At 35.8% G+C, this 24,476-nt stretch overlaps 1 protein-coding gene across 2 annotated transcripts in view; it reads left to right on the top strand.

The window, feature by feature from the left end:
* Nucleotides 1–18,670, top strand: part of RAB6A (RAB6A, member RAS oncogene family) — a 63,274-nt gene extending 44,604 nt beyond the window's left edge. For both annotated transcript variants that reach the window (XM_045181909.3, XM_024572612.4), the window contains exons 6-8: nucleotides 849–942; nucleotides 15,616–15,682; nucleotides 16,681–18,670. In XM_045181909.3, coding sequence (XP_045037844.1) covers nucleotides 849–942; nucleotides 15,616–15,682; nucleotides 16,681–16,745 — 226 coding nt within the window. In that variant the 3' untranslated portion in view covers nucleotides 16,746–18,670. The remainder of the gene's footprint in view (nucleotides 1–848; nucleotides 943–15,615; nucleotides 15,683–16,680) is intronic.
* The last annotated feature ends 5,806 nt before the right edge of the window (nucleotides 18,671–24,476 follow it).

The raw sequence follows: 24,476 nt of genomic DNA, 5'->3' as shown, positions 1-24,476 counted from the left end.
AAACAGACTTTTAGGCCAACCCAATGCATCACAAAATGCCTCTAAAATAAGTATTAAAATATGCTGTGTACCAAAAGACTCACTTTTTTACTTATAGAAATTCACAAAATCCAACATAAGGAAATGATCCACAGTGCACAAAATATTAAGCACAAAGATGTTTATATAGCAACATTTTTTACATTACTGTAGGATTTGAAAACAACTTATATTTCTAACAGTTTGGGAATGGTTACATAAGTTTTAGTAGCAAATTGACAAATTGTCTGGCCATAAAAAATTATTTTACACAGTTTTTAATCATAAGATTAAATACTTACGATCTAATATAAACAAAATTTATATTAAGGCTGTTAAGTTTTTCAAAATGAAAAAGTTACAGGATCTCAGCCAAGTAAAAGCAAATAATTTTTAAAAACTTCAGTTATGTATAGAGTACACATACAAGTGCAGAAATTGTAAGTGTACTGCAGCTTGAATTTTAAAACTAGTCTTGTCTGTGTAACCAACATCTATATCAAGAAAAGTTATTTTCAAACTTTGTTTATAGTCTTTTTAAAAAGAATTTATTTATCTATCTATCTATCTACCTATTTATTTATTTTCAGAGAGAGGAGAAGGGAGGGAGACATAGAGGGACAGAAAGAAACATTTGATGGGTTGCCTCTCCCATGCCCCCAGATGGGGATCTGACCAGCAACTGAGGCATGTGCCCAGATTAGGAATCGAACCAGTGACCTTTCAGTTCGAAAGCCATTGCTCAACCCACTGAGCCATACCAGCCAGGTTTGTCTATAATTTTTATAATACATCTTTCAAAAAGAAAACAAAATTTTTTTTTTCTACAGGCAAGTGTCAATTGAGGAGGGAGAGCGGAAAGCCAAAGAGCTGAATGTTATGTTTATCGAAACTAGTGCAAAAGCAGGATACAATGTAAAGCAGGTAAGTGTTCTTTGAGTATAGGTTGATGTTATCAAATTGCAAAAACAATATGAAATAATTGTGTGAGTACGCTATTCTCTAGTGTAAGATTTTCTTCCAGTTAGCAGCATGATGCTTCATGAACTAGTGTATTAAACAGTGAAAACCTGTAAGTGTGGCATAGTTTTGTTTTTGGAAAAAGAAGACTTGCCAAACTTTTCAGATTGTGCACAGTGTAAGTACTTCATTATGATTGCAGGTGTGTGATTGCAAGGTTGTGAACGCACTGTACTCTGACTACTTCCCTACTGCATTGTTTCATGGTGACATTTCTTATTTTAGAGTTTGATGGTAAGATTATGATAAAAGAAAGCAAATATTGCTATCAAGAATGGTATTTTGCTTGTCGTGGTGGAAGTACATTCTGGTTAATTTATCCTTAACAAACTGCTGGTGTGTTAACCATGATTATAAAAGGAGTGTTTCGGGGAAGGGGTGGGAAAGTATGTAGAGACCTCACATTATCGAACTTTTCTAAAAGATGGCGTAACCAAAAACTCTTCAGAGTTTAATTCTTCAGAGCTACATATTATTTAGAGTAGTAGTCCCAGATTTATAATATTACAGACCAATAAATTATTATTATTTTTATTCTAGGTAATAAATAGAGTGTTAAAGTAAAATCCTTTAAAATGACTAAGAGCTTTATTAAAAATTCTCTAAACTGTTTTCATTTTTGGTATTTTATTTCCCATGTCTCCTTGCTTTATAACATGTGTAATACTGAATTATCACTCATTACCTCGTCATAGCATACTGTTTCATGGCTCCCTGTCTTTGTTTATGTTGTTATTCTCTTAGAATACTCATTTTCTTCTTCATGACTGATACCTACTCATCCTTTTAAGTTGTAGTGTAGGTGTCAACTCTTCAGAGACATTTTCTACGAAATTATCTACCATACCTCCAGGCTATTTTAGTGATGAATGACTCTCTTCTGTGTTTTTACAGATGCCTAAACCCTATGAAACCACTCTCACAGTACTTAACCACATTATGTTGAAAGTATCTCTTCCATCAAAATTATATATTCCTAGAACCTACCAATGTGTATGGAATTTTGTACATGATAAATACCTGAATCTGTGGGAGCCATAGACAGTTCAATAATTTGAGTAATAGAAGTTATCACAATATGTCACTATTCTAGGACAAAGGAGTGGGTAGCTTCATCTAGCTTTCTCTATTATAGACATTTTAATAAGGATGTGAGCTAGTTTCTTGTATGTCAAAGTATGACCTTTCTATGGAACATGTATTGGTCTGGGTTAATGTGTAAAGCAAGGGTTACTGTATCCCCGTAGTCATGACCCTGAATAGTCTCATAGTTTGGAAGCTCTAAAACAGCAGTCCCAACCTTTTTGGCACCAGGGACTGGTTTCGGGGAGGACAGTTTTTCCACGGACCACAGTGGGAGGGATGGTTTTGGGATGATTCGAGTGCATTACATTCAAGCTCACCTCCTACTGTGCAGCCCTGTGAGTAACAGGCCTGGACCAGTACCAGTCTGAGGCCTGGAGGTGGGGACCCCTGCTCTAAAATCATCAGCATACAGTGGGCACTAGTGATAGCTAGTATCTTTATAACATTTAATTCCTTCCAAATTGAGATAATTCCTACAATGTTGAAAAGATAGGATATATCATTCATTTGCTATTTTATAAACAATTTTAAGAGCTCTATTTAAATATAATTTACCTTCCATATAACTGACTTGTTTTAAATGTATTTTTAGTAAATTTATAGTATTGTGCAACCATCAGCACAATTTGATTTTAGAATGTTTTTATCACTACGTACATGATTTTTTCTAGTAGCCTGACCCAGACAGACAAGAGAGGCTTCTTTTACAAAACAATCTTACACTGAATTCAAAACCCATTTGTTACTTTATTATATCTCCTTATGTAGATGCTGTCTGAGTATGTGATTTTGCTGAAGTTCCTGATTCCTTGGGGACTTGATTTTTATTATCTTTTAAATATACATATGACCTAATTTACTGTTTTCAAATTTTAATTTTTTTTGTAGCTTCCTTCTTAATTCAAAAATACCATTACTTTTCATTTTATACCACAGTATATTAGAATTTTATTTCAATATTTAGAGACCCATGCTTTATCAGCTCATATAATTTAGTTAAGGAAGAAAAAAATTCAGGACCCCCAACTCCCACATGAGAGAATGAAACAAAAATAAATAAATAAAAGCTTATGTTAATAAGCACATTTAAATAATAGGTTAAATCTTCCCCCTTTAACTTTAGTGATTAATCATATAGAATATATTTGTCATATGTTGAAATTACTAGTTGATTTTAAGTATTAGCTAAGAAATATATCACCTGTTTTTTTATGGGTTGTCTATTGCTTGAATTAGTTTCTTTAATGGAGGTTAAGAATCAATCAGCCCTGGTAGGGTAGCTCAGTTGGTGAGAGCATTGTCCCAACTTGCCAAGGTTGCGGGTTCGATCTCTAGTCAGAGCATATACAAAAACCAACCAATGAATGCATAAATAAATGGAACAACAAATCAGTCTCTCTCTCTTTCTCTCTCCTTTCCATGCTTTCTAAAATCAATAAATTAAAAAATTAAAAACATTTTAAAAATAACTAATCAAATAACATGGTATCATTAAAAAACTGTCTTTTTCTTACACACTACAAATCACCCCAATGTTTAAAAAACAAAAAAAAAATAAGCATAGCCTTTGATACCACTTGATATATTAGCTGTATAGAACAAATCAGATTTTCCTAAGTGAAATCTAAATCAAATCTGCCAAATAACCATTGTCCAGTTTCTGACTCTGGACCACATTCACCTTGTACAGTTGCAGTGCAGTGCTTATTCTTGCGAATCTAACGGTTACCATGCTGTTGGATACTTGGGCAATAGAAAAAAAGTGAGTGACAAAAGTTTGCTCTAAGACAGAGTTTTGAAACCCATACAGTTTACCAGTGAGGCCAGCAATGTATTTTTCCTCTACCCTGGTATACCTGATATCCAGTCAAAGGTAAGAGAGGACAGAGGTTGTAGAATACAAATTTGTAGAATACAGATTTTCCCTAGGAAGCTATCCTTGGATTAGAGAATTCTTTAATGGTTCTAAACTTGAATGTGCTCTTCTGGGCACTGCGTCTAGATTTTGATTCAATGAGTCTATTGTAGAATACTAAAATTTATATTTTTAACAAGAATCCCAGGAGATTTCTCATGCAAACTGTATTTTGTAAAAAGTCGTATAAAGCCATAGAAATAGTTTGGCAAGTATGTCAGATCTCTTCAGTGTGATAATTTTTTGAACAAGCATTAATTCCCTACCTGTGCTAGATACAGAAGATGAGCTTTCTACACTCAACAGTGTAGAAAGTATATAAACAATAATAAACAGCTCTCTTATTGCTTATGGTTTGCGTGTTTCTTTGTAAAGTGAATTTCTTGCAGATGATATAGTGTCAGATCTCACTTTTTTTGGTAATTTGGGGTGAAAACTTGTGCCTTTTAATTGAATTTTAGTTTTATTTAGATTGAATGAAACCATTAATGTAGTTAGTTTTTGACTGCCATTTGCTGTTTGTTTTCTACCCGTCCCTCTGTCATTTTTGGTTTAATCAGACAAATATCTTTATATTTTAATTTCCCTTGATTTTTAGTTTAATTTTTTCATAACTCTTTTAGTGGTGCTCTAGGGATTAAACCAGTTAATACTACTGTGTATCATTTCTCTTTTACTGTATATTATTTTATGTGGAATTATGTGCTCGTCGTTTGTGTTACTGTTGTCACATGTATTTACATACATTAGAACCCCATGATAAATGTTTCAGCCTTTCCTTTAAACAGTAATTAAGAGCCCTGACTGGTGTGGCTCAGTAGGTTGGGCATCGTTCCACAAACTGAAAGGTTGCTGGTTCGATTCCTGGTCAGGGCACATGCCTGGGTTGCAGGCCAGGTCCCTGGTTGGGGGCAAGAGGCAACCAATTCATGTTTCTCTTGCACATTGATGTTTTTCTTCCTCTCTTTCTCCCTCCTTTCCCCTTTTTCTAAAAATAAATAAAAATCTTCTAAAAATAAGTAATTAAGTTTTCTATTAAGTTATATTGGGTTGGCCAAACGTTTGTTTAGTTTTTTCCATATGATGGCTCTAGTAGTGCTTAGTTGTCTTTAACTTCATTCGAAACAATTTGGTTAGGTTGTATTGTGACAACTGTCATACCAGTATGCATTAAAAAAAGGTCAAAATTGGTGAATTTTTGTGCAGCCAGTTTAATATTGGAGGTGGAAGAAAATATGCAACATTTTTGGCATATTATGCTTTATTATTTCAAGAAAGGTAAAAATGCAACTGAAATGCAAAACAAGATTTATGCAGTGTATGGAGAAAGTGCTGTGACTGATTGAAAGTGTCAAAAGTGGTTTGTGAAGTTTCTTGGTACTATTGATGTTTTGGCCAAATAATTCTTTGCCGTGGGGCTGTCTTATGCCTTGGAAGATATTTAGCCGCACCCCTGGCTTCTACCCAGTAGAAGCCAATAGCAGGAGATAGTCGACGTACTTAAAATATCCAAATCAATAAAATTATTGGAGAAAATGAAAAGTGTGTCTTTTATTTTATAGAAAAAACTAAATGGACTTTTTGGCCAACCCAGTATACTTACCATTTATATTGTTCTTCATTTCTTCTTAAAAGATCTTAGTTACATCTGTTATTGTTTCTCTTTAGCCCAAATAACTTTCTTCAGTGCTTCTTATAGAGGTCTCCTGGTGATGAATACTTTCAACTTTAACTTAGCTCAGAGACCATTTAAGAATAATTTTAAAAAATGTTTTTGCTAGTTATTGAAATTGAGGTTGAGAGATTTTTCTTTTCTTCCACTACTTTAAATATTCCTGTCAGTTGACTTTTGGCTTCCATTGTTTCTAATGAGAAGTGAACGTTAATTTATAACATTCTCTGTATGTTGTCTTAAAGTATTTTTCCTACTCTATTTTCTTTTTTCCTTTTTTTTTTTTTTTTGTCCTTCAGCTAAGTTTATTGTCTGAATGTGTGGGTTACCTAAAAATGTGCATGTTTTGAGGTTGGATTTTATTTTATTTTTTAAGTATATTTTATTGATTATACTATTAGAATTGTCCCAATTTTTCTCCTTTGCCCCACTCTGCCCAGTACTTTCCTTCCCTCCAGCACTCCCCCTCTTTAGTTCATGTCCATGGGTTGTGCATATAAGTTCTTTGGCTTCTTCATCTTAACCTCCCCTTGTCTATGTTGTACCTACCATTTATGCTTCTAAATCCTTGTACCTTTTCTCCCATTCTCCCCCTCCTCCTCCCAGTTGACAACCCTTCAAATGATCTCCATATCTATGATTCTGTTCCTGTTCTAGTTGTTTGCTTAGTTTATCTTTTTTGGATTCAATTGTTGATAGTTGTGAGTTTGTTGTCATTTTAATGTTCATAGTATTGATCTTTTTCTCTTTTTTTTATGATTTTATTTATTTATTTATTTAAACAGGGGAAGGAAGGGAGAAACAGAGGGAGAAAAACATCGTTATGTGGTTGCCTCTTGCGCGCCCCCTCCTGGGGACCAGCCCCACAACGTAGGCATGTGCCCTGACTGGGAATTGAATTGGTTCACAAGCCAGCACTCAATCCACTGAGCCACACCACACTGGGTGATCTTCTTTTTCTTAAATAAGTCCTTTTTCATGTAATAATGGCTTGGTAATGATGAACTCCTTTTGCTTTACCTTGTCTTGGAAGTACTTTATCTGCCCTTCCATTCTAAATGATAGCTTTGCTGGATAGAGTAATCTTGATCGTAGGTCCTTGCTTTTCATCACTTTGAATACTTCTTGCCAGTTCCTTCTAGCCTGCAAAGTATCTTTTGAGAAATTAGCTGATAGTTATGGGAACTCCTTTGTATGTAACTCTCAGCTTTTCTCTTACCACTTTTATGATTCTCTGTCTTTAACCTTTGGCATTGTAATTATGACGTATCTTGGTGTGGTTCTCTGGGTCCAACTTGTTTGGGATTCTCTGTGCTTTCTGGACTTGGATGTCTATTTCCTTTGCCAAATTAGGGAAGTTATCTTTCATTATATGTTCAAATAAATTTTCAGTTTCTTGCTCTTCCTCTTCTGCTTCTGGCATCCCTATGATTCATATGCTGGCATTTTTAGAGATGTCCTAGAGTCTTCTTTTTCTCTGCTTGTTTTGAATTCATGTTTCTTCATTCTGTTCTGGTTGAATGTTTATTTCTTCTGTATGTTCCAAATCGTTGATTTGAATCCTGGTTCTTTCCTTTCACTGTTGCTCCCCTGTAGATTTTTCTTTATTTCATTTAGTATAGCCTTCATTTCTTCCCTTATGTTTTTGCCATACTCAGTGATTTCTGTTATTTCGGAGGCAAAGTTCTGGCTTTTATTATGACATGTTGTATTGCTAGCTTATCACCTTAAACTTGTGGATTCTTGGTCTTATGCTTTGTTCAGGTGAATCTGAAGAATGCCTCAGATGTTTATCAAGCTTTTCTATCTTGGTGGAATTAAAACTCTAAGCTCTATCCCTAAAGCAAGCAGTAGCTGAAATATGCTAATTTTTTTCAGCCTCTAGCTTTTGCTTTCACACGGGCTTCTTGGAGTCCCTCTTATACCTATGTACCATTAAAGAATCAACTAGGGATTTTAAGGAAATTTATATGTAGATTTTAGGGTTCTCCTCTTGTCTCTTCCCCTTTTGTTATTTTCAGCCACACTTACAGTCCACTGACACCTCAAACCTGTAAAACTCTAGTTTTCTGCCTGAGTTCTAGCCACTCCATAATTCACAGGCTAGGAATGGCTCTTGGGAAAACCTAAATAAACATGGATCTCGCCCAGTGAGTGTGGATTTTCTTCTTCCCAGGATTGAAATCTCCCTTGTTGCTCTTCTGATCCTTCAAATAGCTGTTTATTATATTTTGTCCAGTTAAAAATTGTTATCTGCAAGACTGTTATTCCTATATAAACAACTCTCCTATTACCAAAACTGAAGATTATACTGAACTTATAGGGTAGACTATCATGTATGTACTTATTTAACACAGAAGGCCAATTTATTCCTGAATTCTGCATATTGTTGTTTATCTAATATCAACTTAAGTGAATTTTGAGTTAAATTATTTGGTCACTGAGTAACACATATCCGCAGAAGTAATTATGAAGAAATAATCTCAGACCCCCTCCAAGTGTTTGTTGTAGGTCAATCACAGTTCAGAAATGGTGTGAGTATGCAGAAATGTTTCAGGTAAGTTTCATAGTCCAATCACTGTCTTGAAAACCATTGGGAATCACACTCATCATAAGTAAGCATTGCATATGTTTGTTTAGCCATGTATGTTTTTGCAAAGCAGTTACTTTTGGTGATTGTGCATTATACTCATTTTATTTGATGAAATGCTTTTCCCTGGAAGGTACACAAGAAGTATAAAAGATGTTTATCAGTACTAAAAGTACCATCTGGTTGTACTTTCCGTGTACAAAGATGTTTTCTAGCTTTCTGATAATTGGATTCCTCCTTCCTACTCCCTAATGTACTGAATTATAATACATATAATAAAAGCTTAAAATGGGCTTTCTCTATTTCTTTTTTTAAACAGTTTCAGGAGAGAGTTCATGAATGCACATTTAGTATCTGACCGTGGTTCAACTAATTGGGCCTTAGTGCCTGAGAACTTTGGCTTAAAATAAAAAATTTATTTGGACCCAGTACTACGGCTTTTCTTCTTATTTAAAAATATTCTGTGCTTAACCCTTCATCTGGTTTAAGCACTTAACTCTAAAGCCCTGTTTCTGTTTTAAAGAATATTGTTGTAGTTTTTGAATAAAAACTATCAGGGCTAGAACTAGAATAAATAATATCTAACATGATCATTTGTATTACATAGGATATTTAAATAATGTTTTTTATTACTTTCAATATTTCCTAAAAATATAGCCTAAGAAAAAAACATTTACCCATTATTTTTCTAATTCTGTTTTTAAAAATGTGGCAGTATTGCCTTTTTTTAAGTGGTATGGTGTTTAAATTGCTGGAGAGAATGGTAATGGTAAGGTGATTATTTAAGGCTCCAACTGACTTTTCATCTGAGAATTAATATATTCTTTTAATAAAGTGTTAACTGGACGGGTGTCACCTTTCTTACTATGTTCTCTAATTTTACATTACTGGAAAATGGAAAAGGAACAGACATACTCCTTCATCTTTAACTTCTTAAACTATCACTGCTTGTCAGAAGAAAAAGATTTATTTCAAATAAATGGGAGGCCCTTGTGAGAAATTAGTGATAGCTAATAGGCATTAGTGCTAATAGGTCAGTGAAAGCTTGTGTACATATTCAAAGTGGAGTTGCATGTGAGTGAATATGTGTGTGTGTGTGTGTGTGAAAATTATTTTATACCTGCTGAGATAGCATATGTACTTTAAGTATTGGTAGTGATGGTGTCTTTTCCACAGCACCATTTCCCATATCTACCACAGTTCTTGACTCATAGCAGGTCTTAATCTGGTACTTGTGTTGTGTACCTTAATCCGCAGGTATCAGGTAGCTTCAATATGCAAGACCACTCTAGGTTCTTTGGAAAATTTTCTAAAATGGTCTTGCATATTGATAGAAATTGCAAGTGATAGAAATTGAGGATAGTTTTAGGGGACAGAAGTCTAACTTAGTCCATGTAGGCTGTAGTAAGGATTTGGACTTTTATTTGGAGTAAGGTAGGAAGCTGTCTAAAGTTCTTAATCAGAGATTTGACATGAGATTTCGTGTTTAAAAGAAATCACTGGCTGTTCTGTAGAAAAATAGACTGTAGAGGGTAAAGATGTAAGCAAAAAGACATGTTAAAATTGAAAAACAAAGGTATTAAAATAATCCTTCATTTAAGAAATGATAGGCTAGCTAAACTAAAATGGAGATCTAGCAAAAATTCAAAGTCAACTAACACTGAGCACTCATCCTATGAGAATTACAATGGTGTATAAAATATTCTGTACCCTTACAACTTTTATCTTCATAGTGGAAATTTTTCTCTAAGTTGATTAGCTCAGCTTGCTCTTTGAAGGATGGAATGGAATTTCTTTTTGCTTATAAAATACAGTACCTCAGTACTTGCCATTAATTCATTCTGGAACTCATGACAAGTGCCGAAACTGCAGAATACCAAATGATGAAGCGTTTTTCTCTTGTGGGGCAGCATCCTGACTCATACGAGTTCTAGCAAGTGTGACAAGTCCCGAGCGAGTGCTGAGTGCTGAAACATTTTTTTCTAGTCAAAATGGTGATGAGTACAGGGTTTGATGAATTCTGAAGCTAGTGAGTACCAAGGTATGACTGCACTTGATTAAGCCCTGTCCAGGTGGGTAGCCCAGTCAGTTAGAGTGTTGTCCCAATACACCACAGTTAGGGGTTCAATTCTCAGTCAGGGCACATATAAGAATCAACCAATGGATGCTTAAATAATTGGCACACAAAAAAATTGATATCTATCTCTCTCCCCTCTTCTTTCTCTAAAACCAGTAAATAAAAAAATATTTAATCATAAATAAATAAAATACTTTGTTAATTTTATAGTAAAGATAAAAACTGGTGGCAACAGTGATTTTACTTTGACATTTCCTTCTCCAATTTACTCCTTTAAATCAAATATCTAAAATTATAGCCCAAAATACTCAACTTGAAAATTTTTATAGAGAGCTATATTCAGCTTGTCATCATCTCCAGAGCTAATTCCCATAGTTGTCACTGCAGTTTTTTAAAAGATTTTATTTATTTATTTTTAGAGAGAGGGGAAGAGAGGGAGAGAAACATCGATGTGTTGCCTCTTGCACGCGCCCTAACCAGGGACCAGCCTGCAACCCAGTGGGTGTGTGCCCTGACCAGGAATCAAACCAGCGATCTTTCACTTTGCAGGACAACACCCAATCAACGGAGCCACACTTGTCAGGGCTGTCACTGCAATTTAAATATGCCTATTTCCCTCAAGAAATTACAAGTAAAATGCCATACAACAGAAGGTCAAGGTGGAATTAATACCCTTTTTCCAGAAAAGAAAATATTCTGAGAAGCATGCTGGCAAGGATGCCTTAGAATGCATATAGGATTTTTTTTTTTTAATTACCAATTGCACTGACTCCATATTTTGTCATTTGTGATTCCTAATATAGCAGAAGCCTTTGTTAGTGTATCATTGCATTTAAGAAATGGATTTTCCTTTAATGATTATTTAAAACCACTTAAACCCCTAGAATATTTTCTTTCCTGTCACATATTTCTGTAAGGATAGAACTTGGCTTTAGTAAAGCATTTTCTTGGCTCATTTTGGGATGTTCTGAGTTAAGTACAGGTGAGTAGTGACATGAATTCTTTTAATTTAATTGAAATATTTTGGAACAGCACCAAATTTTAGAAATACATTGGTTAACACAATAGATAAAATGTTTAGTCATAGCAAGTGGATTAAGTTTTTATGTTTATGATTTGTGTGTAATGGTATTTCATGAATCAAATTATTCTTACCCAGGATTTAAACTATTTCTTCACACAGCCCTTTTCACAATGCTTTTCATACAGAAAGATCTTCCATTTATACTAGCATGAAGTAGTAGAAAGAATGTGGACTTTGGAATCTCACCTCTGCTACTTCTTTGGTGTATGACAAATATGTCATTACTTCCCATTATATTTGCATGTTTTAATTGAATCCTTTTTGTGTTTAATTGGAGATATTATTCAGCAGCATTTGGTTTTCATCACCTTATCAGTTTATCAGTTTTCCTTCACTGTCACTCTCTGCATATAAATTTAAAATCCCCTTTATACTTCCTTTTTCTGCAAAGAACTAAGTAAATTGATTTCTTTTGTTTTGGGGGAAGGAGTCAGGAGGATTCAGTGGGTGTAAGACTTGCTGGTTTTTATTTCACTTGATAAAAGAACAGCCTTTCTCAGATCTTTGCTCATCTGCGAAATAGTAGTATGGATAATCATTCCTAAGGAATTAAATAATAATTTAGATGCAAGTGAACCCCAAAAAGCCATCAGGTAAAGGCACTAATCAACTGTATGTACTGTACTCTATGTTTTCTAATATGTTTTCACACCCATTAGTCATTCTTTCAACTAACATTTAAAAAAAAATACCTACTGCATGTCAGGTACTAGGATAACAAAGAGATGAAATACGAGCTTTCCCCTCCAGAAGTTTAAAATTTAGAGGGAAAGACAGGGAGGTAAACAGGCCATTACAATTAATGTAGTAAAAGTTCCAAAAGAAGAAATACAGGGTGCTATTAGAGTATATAGAAGTATTTTATTAGATAGGAGAATGATGGAGTTGGAGGAATCGGTGAATGAGTTATGGAAGTTTTCTAAGGAATTACCAGGGATCCCACAGATTGGGCTGGGAGCAGGGAGGAGGCTATTCCAAGGAGAAGCAGCATCATTGTGTCCTTTGCACCTCACAATTATGTCCCTCTTTTTATTAGAAGAAATCTAAAGAAGGATTAGAGAAATTAATTCTCCTTGAAGTAAAAAAGCTATAATAATGGGGGTATTTATCTTGAACAAGTAAGTAGTTTAATAAGTATTTCATGTCAGAAACAAACTATGAGATCTTGGAAAGATTTCTAGATATTTCTAAGTAAGAACATTTCAGTTCTGCTCTAGTATTTTCAGAATGTCTCTCCCAACCTCCATACCTTTTCCAAAAGTTTTACATTATTTCTTAAAGCAGAAGTTTGTCCCTATCGGTGTTTTGCTGTAGTACTGGAATCCACTGCAGAATATCGTAACATTTGGAAAATGTAGCCTACGGGACATGAGTTACTGTGACTAGTCTCTGGTAGAAATACAGGTACTGTTTATTAAAGACTTTCTAAATAACAGATCAATCCTAAGCAGTTAGCGTAACATTACATGATTTCCCTTGAGCTTCACAATAATCTAGTCAGTTAAGTATATTATTACTTTAAATCCATTTTACAATGAGAAAACTTGAGGGACAGAACGAAGACCTGTCACCTAAGTGGCCTATACAGAATGTTAAATACACTTTAAATTTTAGTTTTTAGCTTTCTGCCATCTCAACCTACTATCTTCACTTTCAATGTGTGATGTGTATGTCTTTGTAGCCATAGTAGGACACTGGAATCAATGATAGGAGTCCTTCATGCAAACTCGTTTTTTAGTGCCTTCTCTTTGTCCACAGGACAAAGTCTGTATTCTTTCCAGGTCTGTTTTAGTCTGTCCTTCAATATACAGTTTCATCATAATTCTCTTATGTAGTCTGTGCTCTAGCCATTTGGGAGTACCTAACCATTCTTGAATATGCCCTGTGTTTGTCTACCTCTCAACATTTTATTCAGGCAGTTCTTGCCTCTGAAAATTTTCACACTTCTTTTCCCTTGCCGTCATCTCTATTTAAATCAGAAATGTGCTGACTCTGCATTTGGCTAGATGACCAAGTATTAAAATCATTGAGTCAAAGACTGAATATCACCATTACAGAATGAATTTCTGGGATACAAATTTTGATCTGTTAGCTGCTAGATTATTTCTGGCACTATACTTATTGCCTATTTGCAATACTAAATAGATGGTTATTTTCAGCTGATGGTCATGGGGGAATAAGTTTTTTTTAGACTTTTTTATTTCCATGAAATATCTTTTACTTCATACTCTATATTCTTTGTGTCTAGATGAAAGGTGATTTTTTAATGGATGTTAGACGTTTTCTTGATGCATGAAATTTTGAGCCGACAGAGTTGGCATTCTTTCAATTCATTATTTAGTGCTAATATATAAAAATTTCAAAAAGATTAGAATTTTTGTCTAACTTTGCATTAATTAAATTTTTACAAATCCTTACTAGCTTTAAAGCAGCATAATATTCTTCCTAAAGTTAATTTAATATGCTCTACCAATCTAGTTCTGCATTTATTTCAGTTTTGTGAATTTTAAGTTATTTTTGTTAATAAAATTAACAACTTTCACAATCATTATCACTGTATATTTATTACAAGCATTTATTCTTATATCTAAAATGTTGATCTGTATTTGAAACAGTGTTTATATGTTAATCCAAATGGACCCACCTTATATAGTTAAATGTATTGGTTGGATTGATAATTTACATAACCACATAATCTTTGATCATGCACAATTTCTGGAATACCAGAAGATGTTAAAGTAAGCATTGTACAATTTTGCGGCTCATAGCTGATTTGGGTTGAACATTGAGGCTAATGCCTAACTTTGGTACAGTTTCTAAAGTGCTACTAAGCCATATAGAACCAAGACCGTTATACTTTTTCTCAGGTCTTCTCTAATCCTACCCCATTGAGAGATTGCCTGCAAATAAAAATTTGCTTATTTTCTGTTCTTCCCCCAAACAGATTAAAACCTCTGGCCTTTGTTCTTTCTATTTCCATCTCATTTTAATTCAGTGACATTTTGGAGCACTTAAACTCTGAGCTCTTTACGCAGTGTGTTTTTCAGCCAGGCAAAATTTTAAAACTGCCTTTAAATTCCAACTCATGTTGCCGCCTAAAGATTTTTCCCCATCTCCTAGAAGGGCTTTCTTTCATCTGTATTCCTATATCATTTCATATTTCCTTGGTTTATAGGATTTATCATATTGTAACATAAGGAATTGTTTGAGTCTGTCTCCTTTGCCAGACTGTGAGCTCCTTGAATAAAGAAATTAAATCTTGTTCATTTCTGTGTCTCTAGAGAACTTGAGACAGTACCTCAAGTAAGCAGATGCTTAGTATGAGGGAGTTTTATCACCTGTGAATTTAATTTACAGGAATTTGACACTGCATGCCTAACAAAGACGTGACTGAAATAATCCAGCAGTTTTATGTGCCATTCTACCCAATGAGCATATGCCTTAGGTTTGGGGACAAAATAGGTATGAATCTGCTGTTTTTTTCTGTCATTAGTCCTTTCTGTTTCCACATGCCTCTAGTGAACATCTCACCAGGCTTGAGGGTGATTCTTCTTCTGAAGATATTTTTCATTACATCATACCTCAACACAAGCCAACCATTTCCAATGGTGCTCTTTCCAGTGACAGAGGAAAAGCCAGCTGTGTTTGGCTTAAGAGGTGGTATGCTGGTTTCTAACGTAGTGCTTTCTTAAAGAATTATCAAGGGTATTTTTGACTAGGCTGTCTTTCACTATATATGCACCAACTTTAGAACCTCACCCTTTATAAAAGATAGGAATGCCACTATACATTTTTACTAAATGAACAATCTGTCCTTACTCTGAGTTTCTGTGGTACTAAGTTTATGACTCAAATGACATTTTTGCTGCTTGCTTCTTCGCTGTTTGTTCGTGTCTAATATCACTAGTTGGAAAGCAAGGACCATATCTCATACCTCTTTGTATTTAGCATATTGCTTTTCATATAGTATTCTATTTAATTAGAATGTACAGAATAAATAGACATTTTAAGATGCTTTCATTATGTATAGTCTAAATAAGGAATAACCTAGAAACTATATCCTTGGACACAGCATGCAATGGTCATCCACCTTTACTTGATACCATTTGCTAAATTTTCTCCCCCCATTATCCCATTTCTCTCTTCTCCACAGCTCTTCCGACGTGTTGCAGCAGCTTTGCCTGGAATGGAAAGCACACAGGACAGAAGCAGAGAAGACAGTATCCTTTCTGTTTCACCGGAAAACGTTATCATTGGTCTTTAGAGCCCCACTCGGTTGACTAAGGAATATTATGCCATTACCTTTTGCAGTCAGGAATTGATGGCTTAGGAGCATAGAAGCTCCGAGGTTTTTCTGTAACAAATGAGATCTGGTCATCCAAGGGTACACTTTGCACCCTGCTGCTCACTACAATTGATCAGTGAGAGAATTCATGTTTGTTTGCTTGCTTGATTTTTAATGAGCAGGAAACTCTTAGAATCCCAGTCTTCTTAATTTTGAGTCCTATTGACTATGCACATTCTCCACACAGTGCGTATCATGTTTCCTTCCCCCACTTTTTCTAACATTCAAGCTCCTCTCAGCATAGGAAGGAAATAACTCAGTCTGGAGCTTTATCATGGCTTCTGCTTTCAGAATGGAACAGAATGAAGCACATCTAATATTATTTCAATGGATTTTGAATGTTTATATTTTCATTGTTGTATATTTGTCTTCTACTGTTTTCCCATATACAGGCATTTTTATTAAGCCATAGAATTTATAGCACTTTGTATTCAGCTCTTCCCACTTCTAAATGTTTTACGTTTTCTAAGCCTTTATTTTAATAGCACAATGTGTTCTACAGAGTTAAGTCCCATCATTTATTAAATTCTCTCCCTGTTCTTGGAACTCTTTTAGTCTGTTTTCAGATTTTTATTATAGATAATTCCAAAATTATCTATAAAAAAGGAACATCATCTTTATATGGTTTCTTGCTCCTGTAGAATAGTTTCCTTAGGATAGATTCCCATGAATAGAGGGGTTAACCTTATTCTGACCATGCTGCGTATAGTAGATATAAGCAAGTTTATTCCACTTAAGCACCTTGTTGTATGATGAGCTAGCTATATAGAGAATAGTAGCTCTTAATAGGAATGGGAGGGGCTTGCCAGAGATGTCAGTGTTCAGAATTGGAATTGTACTTTCCCATTTATAGCTCCTTAACTTTTGTTTCAGTGATTGACATAAAACTGGAAAAGCCTCAGGAGCAACCAGTCAATGAAGGAGGCTGTTCCTGCTAATCCCTCTTGGCATCTTCAGCTTTTCTCCAGAAGCTCATTGCTTTGGCCCCCTTACTCTTTCATTGACTGCAGTGTGAATATTGGCTTGAACCTTTTCCCTTCAGTAATAACGTATTGCAATTCATCATTGCTGCCTGTCTCGTGGAGATGATCTATTAGCTTCACAAGCACAAAAAAGTCAGTGTCTTTATTATTTATATTTTACAAAAAGTCAAATGATTCCAGCATATTCCAGTGATAACTTTAAAAATTAGATACATTTTCTTAACTTTGTTTCCTTTTTAATGTTATGATAATGCACTTCAAAATGATGGAATTCTCAATAGTATGTGGCTTGGTTAAGGAACAGTTGTTCACAGCAGCACTTGCCTACCTACTTGACCTCTCCCTGGTTTTTTCACCTCTTCCCTTACCACAGCTCGTATTCTTATTACTCCCCCTCCCTCAGAACAAAAAGAGGTGGCAAAGCAGCAATCAGACCAAGCACATTGAAATTACCTTCAGTTTTAGTGATACTTCCTCTAGGCCTTGAGTCAAGATGTCCAAAATTATTCTTAAGCACTGATATAAATTACGTAGACCTTATTTGAGGTCAAAACTCAACTATCATGGTAGGCAGCGTTTGAAGTGTTCTGGTGCATCTTTAAAATGAGTCCTAATGAACATAGTACTTTCAAGTAATGAACAAAAATGTATTTCTGATCAAAACAAATGACCCTTTCACATGTTAGACTCTGGGAGATAAAAGGGAAAGTGCTCCAGAACAGGTTTTTAATATTTAGTTCTAATGAACTATCTCTTCCAAGATTTTAAGAGTTATTCTATTTGTTTAAAAAAAAAATTTTTTTTAAGCAATAGATTTCTCCTGGTTTTTTGTTCTGTTTTGTTTTTTAAAGCTCTGCAGGCAAGGCACTGTAGAAATCAAATTCCTTTAAGAAGAACCAGTGGAAGAATTTAAATTTGCCACCCTGATCAAAACTACTATACCCATTAGAAACAATGATATCTAAAGCTTACCAACAAAAGAATCCAATACTTTGCTCAGGATATTTGAGGTCAGAACGAAAACGGCAAGTTTCCCTGTACGCCTGTAGAGGCAGACATGAAAAAGCAGACATAGAAGAGGGTAAGGAGGGAATGGAAATAAAACTCAATATTATGCAGATTTATGCCTTATTTTTTAGCTTTTTTTAAATGTTGGGTCTTTCAGGCTGGTTTTGCTTTTTATTAGATCTGTATAGTTTGGTTAATTAACTAGTATTTAGTTTTATATTTAAAGAGCTACAATTAATCTTTTTTCTTTGGTGATATTTATTTCTTTGCCTTTATAAAACTACTTTTAATTTTTAGATGTTTTGTTTAATCTATTTAGAGCTTCATCACCATGGCAATATGTATTTTCCTTAAAACACTGCAAACAAATATACTAGGAGTGCACCATTTTAATCTTTACTAGTTATTGTGAGATTGCTGTGTAAGTTAATAAACACATTTGTAAATACATTATTTGCAGGAAGAAATTTTCTGAGTCACAGCTCAGGAAAAGCCTGCTGAATTTATGTTGTAAGCATTACTTAACACAGTATAAAGATGAAAAGACAACAAAAATATCTTCATACTTCTTCATTCCCTCATTGCAACAAAACCCTTAACTGGGAGAACCTTATTCCCCTCTTTCCTCTTTCTCCTCCACTTCCCATTTATTATCACCTTCTAATATTCAGAGAGCACTTGGATAATGGGACTGAATAGTGAAATGTTTTAAGATAATCATTAGCCCACATACCAGTAACTTATACTCAAAGATGGAGTGGAGTTGTAAAGTGCTTTTATAATACAATATTATTGTTAAAGGCAAGGGTTGACTCTTCTGTTTTATTTTGACATGGCATGTCCTAAAATAAATATCAATTCAATATGGCAAACGGGTCATATTCTTTATTTGGAAGAAGTTGTGATTTCTGACATGAGGGTGATTGACTTCCTATACTGTAGCATTTTATTTGATTCTTTTTATGTATCTTTAAGACAGTAGTAACCAGTTATGCTGCTTTTAATATTGGTATTTTTATTTAGCTTGGGGTTCTTCAACTGAAGCAGTGAAGTGTCTTCACAGACTAGACTTTTTTAATAAACAAAATTTTGCTGCTAAAAATATATAAATAAAACACAAAAGAAAACAATTGTTGACTTGATTTCCCATTCCTGACAAAATGGTAAATTAGCCTGTGCTCCTTACTTCCTCTCTAGACCTATAAAGGAGAACATAGACTCCTGAAAAATAAAACAACCAAAAAAGAGAGAAACCCCTTGGGAGTCAGAATACTTTTCAACTGTTAAAGGTGAAGGAGAATGGCTGCAGCTTGAGAAACAAGGTTCCTGGTAGAGGCAATAATAGGATGTATTAAGAAAAGTAGTTTTGTGGGCCAGGTCCTCGGTTGGGGGCTTGCAAGGGGCAGTCAGTCCATGTTTCTCTTGCACATCGAAGTTTCTCACCCTCTCTTTCTCCGTTCCTTCCCCTCTCTCTAAAAAATAAATAAAGTCTTAAAAGGAAAAGAAAAGTGGTTTAGGTCCTGGCCCGTGTGGCTCAGTTGGTTGGTGCGTCACAATGGCAAAAGGGTTGCGGGTTCAATCTCCGTTCAGGGCACACGCCTAGGTTGCAGATTTGATCCCTGATCCGTGGTCCAGGCATGTATGGGAGGCAACCAGTGCTTCTTTCTCACATCGATGTTTCTCTGTCTCCCTCCCTCTCTCCCTTACTCACTCACTCTCTCTCTAAAAGCAATGAAAAAATGTCCTCAGGAGAGAATTTTTAAAAAACGTAGTTTAAATTCTGCTTTTGCCTCCTCACTCCTAACCCTACCTGTACCTTGGGACAAGGACAGTAAACTACTACCTTTCCACCACATCCAAATCCAGCCTGCTACCTGTTTATTAATTTAAGATTTTTTGGCCCTGGCCAGGTGGCTTAGTTGGTTGGAGCATTGTCCCATACATCAAAAAGATTGCATGTTTGATTCCCAGTGAGGGTGCATACCTAGGCTGAGAGTTTAATCCCCGGTTGGGACGTGTACAAGAAGCAACCAATTGATGTTTCTCTAAAATCAACAAAAACATGTTTTCAGGTAAGGGTTAAAAATTAAGTTTTATTGGAACTCAGCCATACTTTCTCACTACAGAGGCAGAACAGAATAGTTGTGACAGACGTTACAACCCAAAAAGCTAAAAGTATTTCCTCTCTGGCCCTTTACAGAAAAAGGGCTGAGCCCTGCCTTGGTACAAACCATAGCTGTCCTCTTCTCTCTAGAAAACTGAAGCCATCGGCCAGACTACTGGTGCAGGTGTCCACAGGGGTAGTATTAGGGCAGTATAAAATCCCTGCTAAAAGAGGAGTTGATGAAATGACCTGCTTGCCTTTGACCTTTTAGTACCCTCTACCTTTTCCCTTTTAAAATATCAGTTAGTGGACTGTAATCTAGGGAGGGCGCCTCCTGTAAGAACTGCTTCTTCCTAAACTGGATTTAAAGGCTCCTTTCTCTTAGCATGTTTTCAGTGTTCATCCATGTTGTACCGTCTACCAGATTTTCACTCCTTTTTGTGGCTGAATAATACTCCATTGTATGTATATATTACATTTTGTTTATCCATTCATCTGTTGATGGACACCGATGTTTTTACCTTTTGGCTACTTTAAGTAATGCTGCTCTGACCATTGGTATACAAGCGTCTGTTTGAGTTACTGGTTTCAGTTCTTTTTTAGTATATATGTGGGAGTAGAATTGCTGAATTATATGATAATTCTATGTTTAGCTGTGTTAAACTTTTGAAGATATGCCAAACTGCTTTGCAAGGTAGCGACACCATTTTACATTCCTACCCTCAATGTATGAGTGTTCCAATTTCTCCTCATTAACACTTTTTTATGTTCTGATTTTTTTTATAATAGCCACCCTAATGGAAGTGTAGTGTTATCTGTCTCATTGTGGTTTTGATTTTTGCATTTCTTTCATGATTGTTGATGTTGAACCTCTTGCTTACTGGCCATTTGTGTATCATCTTTGAAGAAATGTCTGTTCAAGTCCTTTATCTATTTTTAAGATGGGCTTTGTACTTTTTAAAAGATTTTATTTATTTTTAGACTGGAAGGGAGTCTAAAAATATAGAGGGAGGGGAACGTGTGTGGTTGCCTCTCGAGTGCCCCCTACTGGGGACCTCGCCTGCAACCCAGGCATGTGCCCTAACCAGAAATTGAAGCGGTGATCCCTCAGTTCGCAGGCCAGCACTCAGTCCACTGCCAGCCACACCAGCTGGGCTTAAGTTGAATTGTTTATTTTGTTGTTATTGTTGAGTTATAGCTCTTTACACATTTTAGATATTAATCCCTTAATAGATACATGGATTTACAAATATTTCCTCCCATTCTGTGAGTTGTCTTTTTACTCTCTTTAACAGTGTCCTTTAATTTACAAAAGTTTTAAGTTTTAATCAAACCAAATTATCTTTTTTTCCGCCTGTGCTTTTGGTGTCATATCCAAGAACTCATTGCCAAATCCAATGCCATGAAGATTTTCTCCTCTGTTTTATTCTAAGAGTTTTATAATTTTAGCTCTTAAGTTTAGGTCTTTGATTCATTTTTAGTTAATTTTGTATCTAGTATGAGGTAAGAGTCCAACTTCATTTTTTGCATGTGGGTATTTTGTTTTCCCAGCAACATTCATTGAAGACTGTTCTTTCCCCATTGAATTATCTTGGCACACTTATTGAAAATCAGCTGATGGCCATATATGTGAGGGTTTATTTCTGGGTTGTCCGTTGCATTCTACTGGTCTGTGTATCTGTTCTTAGGCCGGTACCACGGTTTTGATTCCTGCAGTGTTGCAGAGCGAGCCTTGTGTTACTGCACATTGCAGACACTGTGGCTTTACGGATTGAAGGTTTTCGGCAACCCTGAATTGAACAAGTCTATCAGCCCCATTTTTCCAACAGTATTTGCTCACTTTGTATCTCTGGGTCATATTTTGGTAATATTTCAGATTTTCCATTATTATGTTTGTTAGGGTGATCTGTAATCAGTGATCTTTAATATTAATATCTCAATTGTTTTTGAGCACCACAAACCATGCTCATATACGATGGCAAACTTAATTGACAAATGGGGTGTGTGTGTTCAGACTACTGCACCGACTGACCATTAATCATCCCATCTCTCTCCCTCTTCTGGGGCCTCCCTGCCCCTGAGACAACAGTATTGAAATCGGGCCAGTTAATCCCTGCAATGGCCTCTGAAGTGTTCCAGTGAAAGGAAGAGTCACATCTCTCTCACTTTCAGTTGAATGAAAGGTTAAACTTAGTGAGGAAAGCACATCAAAAGCAGAAATAGGACACAGGCGAGGCCTCTTATGCCAAACAATTAATTCAGTTGTGAATGCAAAGGAAAAAGTTTGAAGGAAATTAAAAGTGCTACGCCAGTGAACACACAAATGACAAGAAAGTGAAACAGCCTTATTGCCGCTGTGGAGAAAGTTTTAGTGGTTTGGATACCAGCCACAACATTATCCTAAGCCAAAGCCCGATCCAGAATCCTAATGCTCCTCAATCCTGCGAAGGCTGAGCGAGGTGAGGAGGCTGCAAAAGAAAAGTCGGAAGCTAGCAGAAGTTGGCCCGTGAGGTTTAAGGGAAGAAACCGTCTCCATAACATTAAAGTGCAAGATGAAGTGGCAAGTGCTTATGTAGAAGCTGCAGCAAATTATCCTGAAGATCTAAGATAAATAACGAAGGTGGCTGCACCAAACAGATTTTCAATGTAGTCGAAACTATTCTTCTGAAAGAAGATGCCTTCAAGGACTTTCATAGCAGGAGATGAGAAAGAAGTCAATGCTTGGCGTCAAGGGACAGACTAACTCTCTTGTTAGGGGCTAATGCAGCTGGTGACTTTAAGTTGAAGCCAATGCTCATTTTCCATCTGAAACTCCTAGAGTCCTTAAGAATTATACTACATCTACTCCTTAGAGTAGATGTAGTATAATTACTGATCAGTACTTAATTACTGATACTGATAATTACTGATACTGAAACTATCTTACTGATACATCAACTGATCCTTTAGGAAATGCCCCTTTTTATTTCTGATAATTTTTCTCTTGATGTTTGTTTTGTTTGATATTAAATTAGCTACAGCAGCCATGCCTGGTGTGGCTCAGTGGATTGAACGCCAACCTGCAAATCAAGAGGTAATCTGGTTTGATTCCCAGTTAGGGCACATGCCAGGGTTGTGGGCCAGGTCCCTGGTTGGGGGCATGTGCGAGGCAACTTTTCATTCTCACATACTTCTTTCCCTCTCTGTCTCCTTCCCTTCCCTTCTCTTTAAATAAATAAAGTGTTTAAAAAATAAGAAGCTACTACAGCCCTGGCCAGTGTGGCTCAGTTGGTTGGAACATTGCCCCATACCAAAAGGTTGGGGGTTTGTTTCCAAGTCAGGGCCGCTACCTAGGTGGTGGGTTGTCATCCCATGGCCTGGTGCGTGTGGGAGGCAACCATGTGATGTCTCTCACATCACCGTTTCTCCCGTTTCTCCCTCTCTCCCTTCCTGTCTTCCTAAAAGCAATGAAAAAAAAAAGTCTTTGGATGAGGATAAAAACAATTTTTTATTGAGGAATAACCAACATTATATTAAAAAAATTTTAAATAGCTACTCCAGCTTTTTTCCTCTTTATATGGTATATTTCGTTCTATGAACGCCTTTTTTTATTTTAAACAATGTCTTTTGTACACAGCATATAGTTGGGTCTTGTTTGTTAATTCATCCTGACAATCTGTCTCTTCATTTGTGCTTTTCACTCACATTTAATGTAATTATTAATATATTTGGATTTATGTCTGCCACTTTGGTGTTTGTTTTCTATTTGCCACATGTTTTTAAATTCTTCTATTCGCTTTTTAAGTTTAACCTCTTTGCATTCTGTTTTCAGTGATTGCATTAGGGATTCCACTGTGCATCTTTGACTTGTCAGCATGTGCTTAAGTGAATATGGTGCTACTTTACATAAGGTCCAGGAAACTTACCTTAGTGTAACTCTGTTGTCCCACCTTCCCCTCACTCCCTTATCTTCTCTTACTTTCTTGCTTTACCCATAATTCTGCTTATACATGTGGATAATTAATTCTCTTTGAATAGTAATTCATTTTGTGAGTGGGATATGTCAATGGATCCATTCTAGAATTTGAGTTTTTCCAGTGCCTCTATGACACTTTTGTACTGTGTGTGTGTGTGTGTGTGTGTGTGTGTGTGTGTGTGTGACCATATGTACACAATTCTGTTGGGTGTCCCCTAGGAGTAGAATTGATGGATTATCAGGTGTGCCTGTGTTTGGCTGTACTGACCAGTTTCCACAGCAATTATACCAGTTTATACAGGAGATTTCCAGCTCCAGATCATTACTCAATGTTGTCTTTTTCACTTCTAGCCATTTCGGTGGGTGTGTAGTGGTATCAGATTCTAATTCAAAACTTGGTAAGAACACTGCTGACCAGACAGATGTGTGAGCCAGATGTGTTCCATGGGGCACCTCCAGGTTAGACATTGTCTGTGCAGGTGAATGTTTCTTTCCACCTGTGTGCGTGAATATTATAACTGTCTGATGGACAGCTGGAAGATTAAAAATTTATGCTGTGATATTATTAGTGGAGAGATTTTGAAGCCTACTGCATCTGGAGCATTCATCTGCATCCCTC

This window comes from Desmodus rotundus, chromosome 5, assembly GCF_022682495.2.
Source record: "Desmodus rotundus isolate HL8 chromosome 5, HLdesRot8A.1, whole genome shotgun sequence".
In the NCBI taxonomy this organism is placed as follows: domain Eukaryota; kingdom Metazoa; phylum Chordata; class Mammalia; order Chiroptera; family Phyllostomidae; genus Desmodus; species Desmodus rotundus.
The sequence above is the reverse complement of the archived record's forward strand: the minus strand, read 5'-3'. Positions and strand labels throughout refer to the sequence as shown.